The 17,143-nt window shown below is 43.7% G+C and overlaps 1 protein-coding gene across 2 annotated transcripts in view; it reads left to right on the top strand.

The window, feature by feature from the left end:
• ches1 (checkpoint suppressor 1) overlaps positions 1 to 13,657 on the top strand; it is a 60,781-nt gene extending 47,124 nt beyond the window's left edge. For both annotated transcript variants that reach the window (XM_030405502.1, XM_030405504.1), the window contains exons 5-6: positions 8,220 to 8,328; positions 9,543 to 13,657. In XM_030405502.1, coding sequence (XP_030261362.1) covers positions 8,220 to 8,328; positions 9,543 to 10,098 — 665 coding nt within the window. In that variant the 3' untranslated portion in view covers positions 10,099 to 13,657. The remainder of the gene's footprint in view (positions 1 to 8,219; positions 8,329 to 9,542) is intronic.
• The last annotated feature ends 3,486 nt before the right edge of the window (positions 13,658 to 17,143 follow it).

Raw genomic sequence — 17,143 nt, 5'->3', positions numbered from 1 at the left:
TGTGTGATCTCCAGCCTCTTTCTTTCTTTCCGTCTTTCTCTCTCTCTCTCTCTCTTTTTGTCTGTCTCACCCTCTTCCTCGCCCTCTCCTCCTCCTCCTCCCCTCTCCCTTCATCCCTCTACGGATGTGCCAACTCCAATCATCTCAATTCCAAATCCCTCTTTTTAGAAGCGCACCTTGAGAATACCGAGCGCTGAGTTCTGACACTTGGCTCGGCGCCAGAGGAGGAATGCTTTTTTTTTTTTTTTTTTTTTTTCCTATGGAGGCGTATTTGAAAGTTTGAGAGAGAGAGAAAAGAAGTGATAGAGAGACACAGCGAGGGAAAGAAAAGAGAGAGAGGGAGAAGGGAGGGAAAATCTCAGCATCGAATCAGAGGCTGGGGAACAATCCCCTCGCCTCCTCTCCTCATTCAACGCAACACACAGCTTCACACTTACACACCTCCTTTTCCCCTGTATTTCCCATTATTCCTCTCCTCCTCCTCCTCCTCTTCTTCTTCCTCCTCCCCTCCCTCCATCGCCCGACCTCCTCCCTGGTGGCTGGACGGCAGTTTAAATGGACATTCAATCCCAATCAGGGAGCACTCCGGGAGCTCGCTGGGCTGCCGAGTCCTAAATGGAGGGGGAAATGGATACATTAGGCGTCTGCGGCGCGCCCTCCATCGCCGCTGATAATGGAGTAGTAATGGTCAAGGAGCCGAGGTTGGAGAGAGTGTCTGAAAACCACCAGACTCTCCCACCTCCTCCTCCTCCTCATCCACCCCCCAGGACCAGACGCACACAATCTGAGAGTGATGTGTCTGAGTGGACGGATAGACAGACAGACGGACAGAGAGAGAGAGAGAGAGGGAGGGAGAGGGAAGGCCGACTTGGGAGTGCACATGTGACAGGCAGAGACGGGGAAAAGGAAAAACTTTTTAAATGTGTAATGTGTTTCTGAAAGGAGAGAGAGAGAGAGAGAGACGGGGGGGTGCAGCATGGTCGGGCGTGACATTCGCAGGCAGCGGAGAGAAAGAAAGTTGTGACAGACAGCCAGAGGCAAAGACAAGGGGAAAAAAAAGAGGGAAAAGAGGTGGTTGGTGGGGGTGGAGAGTGTGGAGAGGTGGACCGGTGGCGGAGAGAGTGAGTTTGGGGCTGTTAGTGCCCTCCGTTATTACTTCCATCTCCCATTCCCTGAGCTTTCAGAGCTCGCTCCGCTCTGAGCTGATGTGGGCTGAAATCTGCCTCTCCCTGTGGCCCGGCAACCGGCTCAGGATCAGCGCAAGGACAAAGGCTGGCAGCTGTGTCCTTAATCCAATCCATCACCCCCAAAGTTCAGCGTTTAATAGCTCCAAATTAAAGGTTGGGGGGGGGGAGAGATCTGCTGAGCCTAAGTGTTTCTGTTTTATTTCAGCGCTCGGGTCACCTGCTCATCATTTAAGAATTTCAGTCGCGTCTGTTTTTTTAGAAAAAAAAACCTGTTGTGAGTCTTTATCCAGCCGCCAGCTGCAGAGAACGGACGCATCCGAGTAGATAAAATGAAGAATCGAACTGTAAGAAGTTGAGTTGAGCACATATGGGCTTGTTGAATCTGATCTTCTTTTTTTTAACAAAATGATCGCTTCAACGCCGACAGCCAACTTCTGCTCATGATTTTCAGATTGGAGATTTTGTTGTTGTTTGTTGGCGTGTTTTATTGCGACTGCAGACAGACAGAGTGCCGTCTGAATAATTCAGACGTCTGAGCGCGAGAGCTGAACAGAAAGGGTCAGTGCTGGAAAGTACATTTATACTGAGGTACTTACTCGATTACATTTGACATGGAAATATTGCACGACATTTATTCGACACTTTATAATAACCAAAATTAACAAATAGTACATTTATAGTTGTCAGGGTTAGAGATATAGTAATTTTAATCATTTATTAAGCAATTTTAAAGGTTTATAAACATAATTTGCAACTTTGCAATAAACAATTGCTTCATAAATGTTCTATAAAGAATGTAATTATTCTTTTTTACAGTCAATTAACCACTAACAAAAGTTAAATTGACTATAAGTTCTCTGTTTTTTGGTCTTACTTCTGATAAAACAATAATACAGAAACAATGTTAGATATAAATAGCTTCACCTCAGCTGGCTGCAGTGTTAAAATGCTCTTTACATGTTAAAGCATCAATAATAAAACACAAGCATGATGATATATAATTAGTGCTTCTCCTTTTGACCCTTCACTACATCTCTGTCCGTTTCTAAACTAACGTTAGCGACAGTTGCTGAGACGAGGAACTCGAGGACGTCACATCTTTTGGAACGTCTAAGAAATTCATTCACAAAGAAATTCACAGTTCAGCAGCGTTAAACATTTTAAACAAATCGTCCGCGACCGAGAGGAGACGGGGAAGCTCTCGTTTACAATCTGCTCACATGTGACCAATAAAAAAGTGATTAAAACATGTAAATTACCATGGATTATTACGTAGAGCCTCTTTTACTACATATTAAATAATCATGCAGTTAAATTATATTGTATATACTGATCATACAGCGTGTTCGAGACTTAATCTGCAAGGAAACAGGCTGTAAACTCAATACAGTGGATTAAAAAGTACAGCATATCCGTCAGAAATGAAGCTCCTATCTGTGTCTGTATGCTACACCTTTAATGTAACAGAGTATTTCTTCATTACGATATTGCAACAGACAACTTTTCCCCCCTGAGCGTTTTTTTTTTCCAAGTGGTATTATCGTCGGCGCGGCCGCTGCAGAGACAGCCGGATCGTTCCTGTTTTCCTCAGAGTCACAAATAAAATGTGAGTTTGATCAATCAGTTAGCCTGTAAATGGATCGCCAGGTACGCCTTCTTTTCCCCGGGTGCCCGGCGTCAGACAGAACTTGTCTAGTGATAGCCAGGTTGATAGGAAACCAACGTCAACACATCGACGTTTGGTTCATAATGATACGCTGAGGCAGAAAACTCGTCCGCTGCAAGTCGGAGCAGCACATCTGGGCACACGGAGGACAAAATACTGGAAACACTTGTGTCCTGACTAAGACACGCCCTCGCTGTTATATTTTGTCTGACTTGACAAAAGCTTCCTTCAGAGCCACGTTACACAAGACATTATGCAACTTCTCGCAGGCTGAGCGGACGTCCGCATGATGAGTGAGCCTGAGATGTAAAATCGATGGCGTTCTCAAAGTAATACGAGACGCTCGAAAAAACAGCCCAAATCATATTTGCCCAAAGAGAAGATCAGATTTTTTTTTTTTAATAATGTATTTAGAGGAAAAAGTAGAGCAGGAGGTAAAAGTTTTTTTATCTGAGCAGGATGCAGCGGCCGCCCTGCTGGTTAACCTTCAGCCCGGTGTGACCCGCGTTAGCGTCGGTGTTTAAAAGAGCTGATTGGGTTCCAGTGAGTAAGTGTTGCTTTTATTTCGTCCCCTCCGACTGTAAGTCACAGCACATGTCAGTCAGCCAACCACTTAGACACTCAGCTGGAGTGTCAGATAGACAAGCCGGTTAGCCATCCAGTTAACCTGCCAGCATTCTCAGCCCACCAGCCAGTCAGTCAGACTACATTAGTATGCATCCTGCCCTCAGACTCAGTTTAACACACAGCAGCCAGGCAGATAGACATGAGGGGAGGCGGTGGTGGTGTTTTGACTGAGCGAGAGGCCACTTTCAAAACGGTTGCATTCTCAAGGTCTGCTGGGAGTGACCTTTGAACCTTTTGACTGTGTGAGTGTGACTTTCGAGTGTGTATTTTTTTTTATTTTGGGTTGCCTGTCTGCTGCGCGCCTCTGCCAGCCGTGCAGAGACTGACTGCAGCCTGCAGGGCCATGTGGAACTCATTTAACAGGAGAGCAGAGGAGGCTGAGTGTGTGTACGGCGGCACATGAGAGCGCGGAGGGGAGGGAGGCTCGCCCTGGAAAACAGGCAGGCAGGCAGGCAGGCAGGCAGGCGGGGAGACGGGGCGGCAGGCGAAGACGTAGGAAGCAGACAGAAAGGCAGAGCAGCCGAGCAGACAGAGGAAAAAAGACAGACTGGAGGATATTTTTCTCTCCAGGAAAAAAGGCCGAGATGCAGACAGACACCTCTTCTCTTCTGTATTTACATTTTTTTTTTTTTTCCTCAGCGCGTCCTGCTTTTCTGCTACCAAAGCCGAGTGTTTCTCTTTTCACTCTTTTTTTTTCCCTCTCCTGTTTTTTTCATTGCTCTGAGCTTGTAAAAAATGTGTTGCTCAATCTCAGCGAGTTGAGGAAGCCCCCGCCTTTTTTTTTTTTTTTTTTCCCCCCAATGCTTTTAGTTTGTCACCTCATCTCCTCAGCATATGTCCCAGGCTTTTTTAACCTGCAGAGAGACGGCATGCATGCTCAGTCGGAGACATGAGTCACCACTATACATAGAACGACGACGGGCGAGATCGATAGAGAGAGAGAGAAGGAAATCAAGAAGAGAGGGATGGAATTAGAAAAAAGACAAAGAGAGAGGGGGTTCGCGGAGAAATCTAAACAGCAAAAGCGAGGAGGTGAAGATATAGAAAACATAAGAGGAGAGTTGGATGGAGTCACGTGTGTGTGTGTGTGTGTGTGTGTGTGTGTGTGTGTGAGTCCAGGGTAAACAGTGGTGGTCAGGAGTGTGTCGCTGCAGCTACGAGAGGCCGTGTCAAACAGAGCTCGGTATTTCCTTTCCTCCCCCCCCTCTGTTCGCTTTTTTTTTTTTTTTTTCCTCTCTCCCTGCTTCTCTCTATCACTTTCTCTGCTGATGCATGATCTACCACTCTGTGGCATGTGGAAGGGGAGCCGTTGCTATGGCAACCTAAAGCCCGACCGGAGCGAGGTTGGGGAAGGAGGGGTGGGTTTGCACACACATCAACCCGGGGAGACCTAATGCACTGCCCACACACACACACACACACACACACACTCAGACGCACACTAACACGACCATGCAGCGAGTGATCAAGATTATAAAAGAGACTCTGTGCAGGGACCTACTTATAAGGTTATGGAGAGCAGAGCTGGAGATATCAGGGGCAGAGCCACACTAACTGGAGTCAATAAGATTACTGTGGACAGAGCCGGCCCGGGGAAACAAGCCGCAGAAAACACATCAACAAAATGACAAACAGATCTATCGTAATTCATGTTTGTGTGTTACTACATGAACCAAATGAACGTCTTGTCTTTTGGGGGGGGGGGGGGGGTCGTCGCCGTGACAGCTTGTATGTTTTAATGAGCTTGTGGTTCCTGGGGGCGAATTAAATTCCCCCCCCCTCGTGACATCAATCATAAATTTACCGAGATTTCAGACCAAGAAAGCTGAAGCTACAGTGCGTTGCAGCCACGGTTTAAAATGTTTTCAGGATTTACACCTCAACGAAAAAGCCTCTGCGGCAGACAAAAGCAAACAGCAGGTCATCATTTGCGAAAATGCAAACTGACCCGAGAGATGAAAATGACAGCTGTTTTAGTGAACTGGGATGGCTGTGGTGAGCAGCCCGCCTCGAGTAATGAGAGCTTTTGGCTCAGATGTACACATGCACTCTTCTTGTCTTTCTCTCTTCTCTGCTGCAAAGCAGACAATAATGATATAGATTAACAGCTGCTGCAGAGTTGAAAGGATATACATACATAGATCTCCCATCTGGTCTTTCACTGTCTGCTCAGGGTTTGGGAGAAATGGTCGGGTCATTCCACAAGTAGAAGACCGTAGTTTGACCTTGGTGGAAAATCTTGAAGCTGCATAAGGAAAACAACTATTAGCTGATGATACTTGTTGTTTTAATTCTAAAGTGGTGTTTATACTGAGGCATTGTTGGTCCTGAACCAGAAAATGTTCCAGTATCTTCGGAAATCCCCCCCGGACACACTGCAACCCAAAATTGGGCTAAATCTGAATATTTTTGGCATTGCAAGTTTTTCTTGAAGATGTATTTTTTCAGTAGTTTACACATGATTGAGATTCTGTTTGGCAAAGTGAAAAAACTACCCAGAAAAACTTTAGAAAATCAGATTTTGGAAAATACTCTTTCTAACTTTCTTGCTGAGAGTTAGACGAGAAGATTGATACCACTCATGTCATATCGGTACAATAATGTTAGATTACTGCTAGCAGGCTGTTAACCTAGCTTAGCATTAAGACTGGAATTGGTTAGCCTTGCTCAAAGCTATGGTAAACTAGTTCATCACTGCAGCGCCTCAAGAGCTCACTGATTACTACATTATATCTTGTTTGTTTAGTCGATGGAAAAACTGTGTACAGTGTAAAAATGGCACCTCTTTAATAAAGGCAAAGCTAACTGCTGCTAGCGTTCAGTTCACATTTAGCTAACCCACATGAGATTGGTATCAGTGTTCTTGTTAACCTCTCGGCAAGAAAGCGAAAGAGTATATTTCTCAAAATGTCACACTGTTCCTTGAATGCAGATATATTAAAGATCAGACACGCAAATGTCACGGCTGTATACAGAAGATGCATTGACAGCGTCTTCAGCTTCCTGTCCACCAGCTGTCAGATTGGATTAGGAGCGTCGGTAAACCATGAACTTCAGGTCTCCCTGCAGATTTTCAGATGGCTTCTAGCGCGGGCTTTGGGTGGGCCACTCGAGGACATTCAGGGATTTGTTCCAAAGCCGGCACATGATCCTGGATGTGTGTCCGTGGTGTTGCTGGAAGGTGGATCTTTGCGCGACTCTGTGGTGTTTTTTCTTCCAGGACCTGCCTATCCTTGGCTCTATTTATCCGATGGTGCCACGATGGTGCTGTAGTGTGGTGTAGTGGCATCAGGTGATGGCCGGGCAATGAGCACCACCTGGATTCCGCCGGTTTAAATGCTTTGGCTTTCAGGCCAGAGAATTACATTTCTGTCTCATTAGATCTGAGAAAGCACTGTTTGCTAAAGTCCAGGTGGGTCGCCATATGCCTGTTTGCTCCGGAGAGGAGAATGGCACTTAGATGGTGTGCTGTAGAGTCGTAAATTCTGGTAGGTTCTCCTGACCAAGGCCCATTCTGCCTGGTTCCTGCAGACCAGATGGATAACTGGGTAGTTCCTTACTTCTTCCACTTGATGATCGAACCCACTGTGTCCCTGAGATCCTTCAGTTGTCTTTCCCAAATTGACATCTCGACACAATCCGGTCTCCGAGGACTTCTTGAGGCTCCTTTGACACATTCAAGTGCACTGAGGGACTTGATAAGAACCGATGTCTGCCCTTCTGAAAGAGGGGAAAATAACAAATGTATGAATGTGAAAAGTCAGTTTCCAATGATTGATTAACACAAATGTGCAGTGAACTCCTGTTCCAACCTCTCCAATGTAAATATTTGTTGATTTTCTTCATCTTTAATGTCATTAAACTAAACTTTTGGGTAGTTTTATGGTCTTGGTTGGAAACAAAAAAACAATTTGAGAGTGCCAACTTTTGCTTTTCAAAATCATGACAGAAACCATTTTTAATGGACAATTAAACGGAAAAGCAATCAACGGATTAAGAGCAGAGAATTGTCTGGATTCATGATTAAATACTTAAAGGATAAGTTCACCCAAACATGGAAATTCAGTCATTATCTGCTCACTCTCATGCTGATGGGAGGTCAGGGCATGAAACACTTCAGCATTCTCCTAAACATCTGAAGAAGATGGGGACTTGTGTTAAAATGTAACAAAAAAAAAGCAGCTAAACAAACATAAAATGGCTCCATAAAGTGGCTCGTTAAGTTTTAATAAACTTGTAAAATGTTTTTCTCGCAGCGACATTTGAGTTTTGCATGTGGATGTCTTTTAAATCCTCAATTTAATGAGTCTTAACCAAGTTTTAAACAAGACAAACGTGTCATTTTCTCACAGGTTTTTTAAAATCGGTGTCTTCCCCCTTTAAGTCCCAGCTGCCTGCTGCTCGGCCCGCTGAATCAGACAGGCTGGATTTAGCCGAGCCCAGCGGTCGTTGGTAATTGAATGATTCGCAGCGGCCTTAACTCATTTATGACGCTTTCCCGCTCAATTTAACCTTGCCTTGCTCATCAATATTGCCCTGTTGGCCTCCTCAGACGGCCAGTGAATGCTCATCGAGCTGCTCCCGGGTCGTATCGAGGTCTGATCGGGTTTTGGAGAAGCTTCCTGTGTGTGTTTCCTGCCTGATTTGTGTGTTGCATGTGACGACTGTGGCGTGGACCTGTGTGTTTAAATTCTCACGTCCGCTGCTCTCTCTCTCTCTCTCGCTCTCTCTCTCTTCAGTTCCTCGTGGTGTGATCCAAAATGGCGCCCGTGTAAGGAGCCAGGCACTCTTCCCTGTGATCAGACCCCTACCTGTAAGCCCCGTGGGGAGCAGAACCTCTGCCATCAGGTGGGTTAAAACTTCTGCTCCTTGTTGCCCCTCAACCGTACAATTAATGTCAGTCTGGGCTTTCCCTGCGCAAACACATTCCCTCGCAGACATACACAGACACACCCATGCCCACATGCACACACACACACAGACACACACATGAAAAGCGCGCACACACAAATCACAACATGCACCAAAATTTTCCACTCATAGTTTACATAATTAGATCTTTATTGTGTCCAAAAGTCAGAGGCATTCACACGCTCCCCGCTGTCGAGAACATTTTATCCAGGTGTGTTTATATAATGGTCTCTCTCTCTCTCACACTCACACACACACACACACACACACACACACATGCACACACACAAACAGGTTTATTAGAGGGAGAGGCCTCGTGATCCAAAGAACATTGGGAGCATGCATGGACATGCACATCCATCACAGGAGCGTAAGAGTATGATGGCCTGCGCCGCGTGATGAATTAAACATAGTCAAAGTCTCACTAAAGGTATGCAGTGAATATTTGATCACTGTAAGGGTTGCATGTTTTTCTTATAAGATATTAATATGCTCGCCCGCTCATCCTGAGGGGAGGAAATGTCCAGGGGACAGGGCACGCCGCCGAAGCTCCTTTTGATTTATGGCACGTCAGCCTGCACCCCTGTCCTTTTAACGCCTTACAGAGGAAAGTGTCTCCTGACTAATAGAGCAAAATATGTAGTGCAATATAATGCAGCAGCTGACGTACAGCACAGTGGACAGTGGTTAAACGGCTCCGCTGCAGAATCGTCACTCTGCGTCGCTTCGACTTTTAGAGCTTGCGAGGACCTTTTATGTGCTGAGCAAGTTTTAGGGAGCGTGAGAGCCGATCAAAACGCACTGTGTCATTTAAAAAAAAAAAAAGAAAATGCAAAGGTGGCAATCTGAAAGTGAGTCTGCTCATTTCGGGGGGAAAAAAAAATAAAAAACAGAAAAAGGCTGACTCTTTTTTTGGAGATGTGGTGTTAAATGTGACCTGAGAAGTATGCACATTGGGCCCTCGGGGGGGACTATTTAAAGGTGATAGATTATCGCGTGAACGTTTTTTTTGCCTTGGAGCCAAACGCAGAGAAAGCTAGCGCGGCTTCAGTGGAGTGAAGCGTATACAGCCGGCCCACCTGGCTGGCAATGTGACAGCACGAGTAACAATACTCTCTCTCTCGCTCTCTCTGTGTCCTTGCCTCATACAGATCATCTCTGGGAGATTATCTGAGCCGAGGACAGGACAGCCCATCCCGCTACTCCCCTCCGCCCGGCAGTGAGGACCTCCAGGACGACCACACTTACAGCACCGCCAAATCCCCCAGCAGGCTGTGCAACTCCCAAGCTGACCCTTCCTCCCCCCTGGACGACGACGACATCATCGCCGTGGAGATCCAGTCAGACGTCAAACCCGAGCCCAGGGAGATCCCTCTGGATTCTCACGTCAGCGCTGCCGCCACAGCCGCCTACATTTCCCAGCAGCCCCTGCGCGGACAGAGACGTAGTTCGGGGGCGGGCGCTGGGACTCTGGCAGGGAGCAGTTTGCCCTGGACCAAAAACCGAGCGAGGGGCATTAGCGACACGCTGCCGCTGAAGAAGCGGCGCGCGGCGGCTGTGGAGAAGCCGCCGGAGAGCGACGACGAGGAGATGAAGGAGGCGGCGGGGTCGCTGCTCCACCTGGCGGGCGTCAGAGCCTGCCTCAACAACATCACAAATCGCACCGCCAAGGGCCAGAAGGAGCAGAAAGAGGCCCTGAGAAACTAAGACACAGATATACATCACAAGTACATAGTCATGCACACACACAAAGCACGCACACACACACACACATTAACACACAGACACATATACGACACACAAATAGGTCAACAGGTAACGTTACTACAGCATTAGTCTCAACGGACACTTCTCATCTCCCTCTATCTATCTGCAGGGCATTAGGTGAATCTTACTTATTTGTGGCAATATCAAAAATCTATGTTTTCCTACATGTTCAGCAACACTAACATCAATGGGTATTTCTCATGTGTCTCTGTTGTTTTTGTTGTTTAAAAGGGGATGAAAGCCATAAAAAAAAGCATGTTTTGTCACTAATTTGGACAAGTTGAACACGACAAAACCGAATCACATTGAGGAGCGCACAGTACGCGAACACACAGAAGATGGCTGTTTGTCTTACCTGTTTGTTTCCATGTGAATCTGTAGCAATCTCGCAGCGATGCCAGCGGAGACGGCGGCGCCCGGCGACAACGGGGGCCTCTTTTCCCAAGACTTAAAGGGGGCCTCGCTCGGGGCCGCTCGCTGGCATCGCTCGCCAACATCCACGAGCACAAATGTGAGACTGTGCCAAAGATAAGCGACCAGGTTGCTTCATGTAGCCGATACGACAGCCGACAAAAAATAAAAAAAAAAAGAGAAGAAGAAGTAGTAAAAGGTGAGCGAGCGAGAGAGAGAAAGAGAGAGAGAGAGAGAATGACCTTAAGTGTCAAAATAATTGTAAAACCCAATGTGATATATATTCATGCACTTAAGATTATTTAACGCCACTTATAATAGAAGCATCATGGGTAAAGACATGGTTTATTTCAAGAGCACTCATAGTATTTAAGAATAGATATTTTAAAATAAAAAAAAAAAAATGGTCATGTTTATCACCATAGAGATGGATAGTGTGCCGGGTCTGAGGCAATATCTCCTTCATTTTGTTGTTGTTGTTGCATAATGTAAACGTCCCTGAAACTCCCCCCAGTACTTCTGTCCATAGACGTAGACACCTGGTATAGATATCGGAGCTACCAGTAGCTACCACACCTTCCTCTTCATTTGACAATGTCAAAGAACTATATACATAAAACTGTGGGTTTTAGATTTCTGTTTGTGTCTGTTTACCCTCACTCTACCCTCATAAAGATATAAGCAATTTGTCCCGCGTGGGCAACTCTGTAAAAAGGTTAGAAAATATTTTATTTTTTTCCTTTCTTAATTGAAGCAATTTGACCTGCAGGACTTTCTCAGTTATATTGCATGGGTGCTTGTAAATAAGATAAAAAGCAAATCTTTTTTATTCAAAGATCATGTAAGATAAACGATGTATTTAGCATGAAGCATGACTTATTTTCATATAAACCTTGATCCTAGAGGAAAGAAAAAAAGTTTTGCCGCCAATTCTTATACCCGTGGTTATATTGTTTTTTTGTTTTTTCTTTTGGGGTTTTTTTTTTCTTTGTTCCTTTTGAATCTTTTGGGTTTTGTTTTTTTTTTTATTCTGAGCGGGCTTTTCAAAGACACGTCTTCAGGGAGGAGCGTGGGGAGATCACTCTGCAATTCGTGGCCCTGAGGGTGCCGCCTCTGGGCTTCGGGGTTCAGGCTTACGTAGGCCAGCTGAATCACCTCTTAGGGGTGGGCTTCCGTCTTCTCCTGCCTGTACATTGTTTCTTTTCGTTGTTTTTTTTTTTTTTAGGTGTTCAGTGTTAACCTGAGTGTTATTTCAGAACACATGTGTAGAGTGTGTGAGTTTGTGTGCCCAGGAACACACACCCCTTTAACATTGTGCCTGCCTGCCTTCCTGCCTGCCCTCAGTACCTCTGTTGTCATGTCTCGGACATGTTTTTTTTTTTTTGACAGAATGTCTTTATTTATAACAGTATTGTTCTTTTTTCTCTCTCCTGCGTGTTAATGTACATGTGTCCTTAATTTTTTTTCCCATCGGCATCGTTCAGTGTAAATGTGTGGATCGGACGGGCGTGGGAAACTTTTGTAGGTGTCCTGAATGAACCTCATATCTCCAAAAAAAGGCTACTTGGGAGTTTGAAATGAAAAGAAGGAAAGAATGTAGATGGCATAAATGACAAAAAAAAAAAACGTTTGTTTCTTCATTTACACACAGTATTTGTTAACCCTTTGATTAAAGGACTTACCTGCCGTTGTAGATGTCAAGCTTGCACACAGTCTATTACATATTTATCTCAAGAGCCCCATCTGGAGATCAGAGGTTGTTTTGTTATTTTTTAAAAGTTTTTTATATGTTGCCACTCTACAACGTGTATGTGTACCTCACTCATCATGAAAACACTGACTTGATTGACATTTTTACAAGGGCAGTTTGACATTCTTTGCATCAGAAGTGATATAGATGCTGCGCTGCCATTACTCGGCATGCTTTTGCCTCAAACAGGAATGCATTAAAGTATTAATTTCGCCCCCCCCCCCCCACACACACACACACACAACATACATAAGAGCTTTGTTGGAGAAAAAACATAGGCTGGTTGTAGCAGCGGAGTCACGCGAGGTTTTGTTAAGCTGTTGAGTGACTGTCAGCGAGCCGAGCAGGCAAACAAATGCATGTCCCATCCTCCGGTACAGTCTTTGGCCACCTGTAGCATGCATCACTGGCTTTGCATTTTGTATGGTATCCATGCCGACGTATTACAAAAAAAAAAAAAAAAAGGCTAAAAGGAGACACTGTCAGTGTTCTTGTTGTGTGCCATCCGTCTCTCGTCTGATATTTGTCTGAGTGCTCGCGCCGCCCGGGTCAAGCACTCCGCTGTATTTCGCAGTAACAATCCACTGTTGTGGTGACTAATCACGTGTTCAGCTGGCAAGAGGCATGTCGAGGGGAGGATGCGTTGCTTCTAGCAACCACCTTTTTTCCTCTGACTCACTCAGTGACACGCAGGGAAGATGAACTCCTGACCTACGAGTCCTGGAAAAACAGAGCAACACATAAAATGGGACGTTACAAAAGCAAAGGAAATCTACTTCACTGCCTGAGAATCCCCCCTTAAACAAGTGTTTCTTTCAAAACCTGCCAATCATCCGGTGAAACGCTCTAAACAACAACAAAAAAGAGTTGCCATTTTTTATTTTTTTTATTTGTAGATGTTTTTATTATGCGCATTTTTCATTTTCTGTTTTGTTTTCTCTCTCTGACAAAAGTTATCTACAATACTGCCATTATTTTTTTTCCGGTGACTGTCTGAGCTGAATATTGGAAAGCCATAGGTTAGAGATGTCAAAATGCAAAACTGTTATTGATCTGTGAGATGTGATGCGGATACACCCAGGTGTTGGTTTTGTTATTTTTCGTTTTCTTTTTCAGTAAATGTTCAATTCTCTCCTTATTGTGCAATCATATTGCCAAAGAATGATTTCAAGACCTATTTCATCACTACATGTAAATATCAACGTTGTCCAATACCGTGGCAAAAAATATATAAATGTTGTTTTATTTTGTTTTCCATTTTCTGAAAAACTGCAATGATGTTTATGTGATGTATTGTCTTCCAGTTGGTTGCAATAATAAAAAATACAAGTTGCAGAAGATTGCTTTGGCTCTTGCTTTTGACGGACTCGGATCAGACGTGACAACCGTAATCAAAAGAAGAAAGATGATACCGGCGTCGACTACTATGACACATTTAATAACAGCATCACTCGGTAGGCAGTTCATGTGGGCTACAATAACGGCAATCTAACAATTTTTTCCTCCTCGAAAATTCACAGTTAAATATAGTAAAGGCTTAGAAGAAATGATATCACCCTCTCTATCCCCCCCTCCTCCTTTACAACACTTCAACGTGCAGCCCCCCATTTACTGCTAAAGTGCGAGCTTTGTGAGACTGGAGACTCTTTAATTTGCTCTCAGGACTGACCCCAATCATTAACCTCACATATTCCCATCAACAAGGGGTCTTATCATAACCATGCCTCCTCTGCCAGTTAATTATTCATTTACGTGTTCTAATCATTTAAGCTCAATACTTGTGATTAGAGTCAAACTCCCCCCCTCAGGGAGAGAAGTAAAAAGAGTTAAGTGTACCAAAGAGTTCCTCAATGCCTTATCAAGCCGAGTGGTGCCATTTTGGAGACGTGTGGCAGTGGAAGCCCATTCATAATTGAAGCCGAGACAGGCTTAATCTCGAGCCAGTGCCTCCCTGTGCACCACCAACACAACTGGAGCTAGCAGCTCCTCTGTTGCTATGCAACTACAGCAAAGAAAGAGGTGGAGGGTGGGGAGGGGGGGGGAGAAAAAGTGTGCATTCTCCAGATCTTTAGAGGGCATCATACTACTCAGTTACTGAGAGTCAGACTCAAAGGTAGCGACGACATGACTGGCGTCTGATCACATCTCACAGTCTGAGAGACGTCTGCCAGACAGACACGAGTCTCCGATCATCTCCTCTCGCAACACTTCTTTTCTTTCAAAGAGGGGAGAAAAAAAAGGTTACAAGTGAATTTAAAAGCATGTTCTCATCAGTGTCAGGCAGGCCTTTAATCCCCCCCTCAGTGAAGTAAATGAAATGAAGTCAGTTGTTGTCTTAGAGAACGGCACACACACACACACACACACACACACACACACACACACACACACACTGAAGTGCTAAGTGGATTGATGCACACCGAGCTGTGTGTTTCCCCCGCTCTATATCATCCATATCCACACAATGACCAGCGAGGCAAGTTTCCATGGAGACAGAAGTGGAGGTAACGTGTTTCTCTCGTCAGCTCTCGTTTACTGCAAAGCTTTATTGTTTTTTGGGAAATGTTCCCCTTGTAGTCAGGACAGGTGTACTGTGGATTAAAGACAGATCCCAGAACTGTGGCTCATCCAGAAATTCACTTACAACCCCCCCTTTATTAAATTACATGTAAAATAGTTGACTGCTATACAAAGTGAACATATCGTGTGTGTCATTGAAAATTCAGACAAACCAGAGCTCGTCTTCTAGTTCTAATATGTGGTGTGATCACACTCTTGTGGCGCAAAGAAGTTACTACATAGAAAGAGCTTGTGACTCATAAACAAAGGCGGCAAACATTCCCACACAGGAGCACCGTTACGTTACAGCCTTTTAATTTGAATTGTAGTAAACTGAATTGCAAAAAAGAAAACGACAGGCAACTCCTTCATGAGTCAGACATGAGTTAGCATCGGTCTTGAGATGCTTCATCCCTCCAAGTTTGATTTAAAAATCCTACCGGTCAAGCAGCTAACACAGCAGACAAGTTACTCAAAGTTACATCCATGTTGATTTAAAGTCAGCACCAGTCTTTCCTTCAGTAAAAGTAGTTGAACACTAAACCAAATAACATGTAAAAGACGTGAATTCAAAATCTCACGTGAGTAAAAGAGTAATATTGTCAGCTAAACGTAATTAACCCTTTACATTAATAATAATCTATAAAACACTCATTATATAGATGAATTACTCCTGTCGCTACCATAGATTATATTAGTACATGATCATTACTAATATACGGTGGCCCTGAGGGTCAAAACGACATTTCAGAAAACACAGTGACCTTTAACATAACAGAAAAACGTTCCACAAAACACACTGACATTTCAAAAATCGTTACGACTTCGCTTCTGTCCGATCACAGAGAAGAAGTGTTGTCCTATTGTGCTTTCTGTTGTTTTATTTTGACCCTCAAGGCCACCGTACTCGAACATAAATGTGTAAGTGGCATGCATAGTCACAAGCAATGTTCTTCTTTATATACATCATAAAATAAGGGGAGTGTTTATTGGGTGAAAAATGAACATACGCCCTCGAGTGCAGGATGACTCATCAACATGTTTAAAGATTTTCCAGGAGGTTACAAACTCTGAAATATCATTAATAACACAGAATAGAGTAACAATGACATTAAGTACAGGCTAAAAAAGAATTGAAACACTTGACAATGTAGCACATTTCACATAGTTCCACATTAAGTTTTTTACCAAATAAATGTGGATTTGAGTATGATAAAAAAAATGACCTTTGATGATCTTTTCGTTGATACAATACACTGCATAAAGCATTTAGATGCCATGGTTTAATTAGCTTCCAGACTATGTGTCTGTTCATTCTGAGCACTTCAAGACAAATCAATAAACAGAAAGTACACATTTTTGCTTTAATAACATGTCTTTCAGACTAGTGAAAAGATTATGTCCAAAATACACATTTTGGTATTTATTTTTGAATCTAAATATCTGCTCTGGGAATTTGAGTTTAATTATTACGTATTTGATCGTGCCTAATATGCATATGTGAGCTTACATCTCAGTAAACTTACATTATAAAAGATAATTATCTTCATTGGCCAAATATGTGTAGACATCAAAGGGATTTGGTATTACTGCTCTCAGTGTACTTACAGAGAAAAATAGACAAACTGAACAAATATGTTAGGGGTAAAGAACAAAGACTGGAGAGCAGCACGGTGCAGTGCTGAAGCCTACAGAAGCATGAGCAAAGAAATAAACAGTAGCCTATATTAAAAACACCGATGGTCAACAATATAAAAAGTACACAACAAAGTGTCTGTCTAAAAGTCAGCTGTTCTGTGCGTTGTAAACGGTACAGTTATTGCAAAGGCACGATAGACTCAGTGCAAACAAATAAAGAACAGATACTGGACACATAGCCGGCATCATAGCCTGGTTCATAGCACATTTTATTTTCTACAGACATGGCATTCTTCAAAGCTGTTAACAATATTTTCTGATTTATTCAGTGACAGAATGAGAAATCCAAGTTTCCCTCTGTGAGACAAAAACAAACAATCTTTTGACGTGTATGTCAACCAAATGAATCTGGCTTTATCCACTGTTGAATTATTTCTGTAGGCCTACTGGCAATGTGTGCAAATTAGCACAATTAAATGATACGTCAGTTGCATATTCATACATAACATTTTGGAATATTTGCTAAATTAATAATAATAAAAAATAATTCTCTTAATGCTCAACTTGGGAAGTTTCATGGGGATCAGTTAAAATTGAATTCTTATTATTATTATCATAATTATCATT

The sequence above is a fragment of the Sparus aurata genome, chromosome 22 (assembly GCF_900880675.1).
Source record: "Sparus aurata chromosome 22, fSpaAur1.1, whole genome shotgun sequence".
Taxonomy (NCBI): Eukaryota; Metazoa; Chordata; class Actinopteri; order Spariformes; family Sparidae; genus Sparus; species Sparus aurata.
The sequence above is the reverse complement of the archived record's forward strand: the minus strand, read 5'-3'. Positions and strand labels throughout refer to the sequence as shown.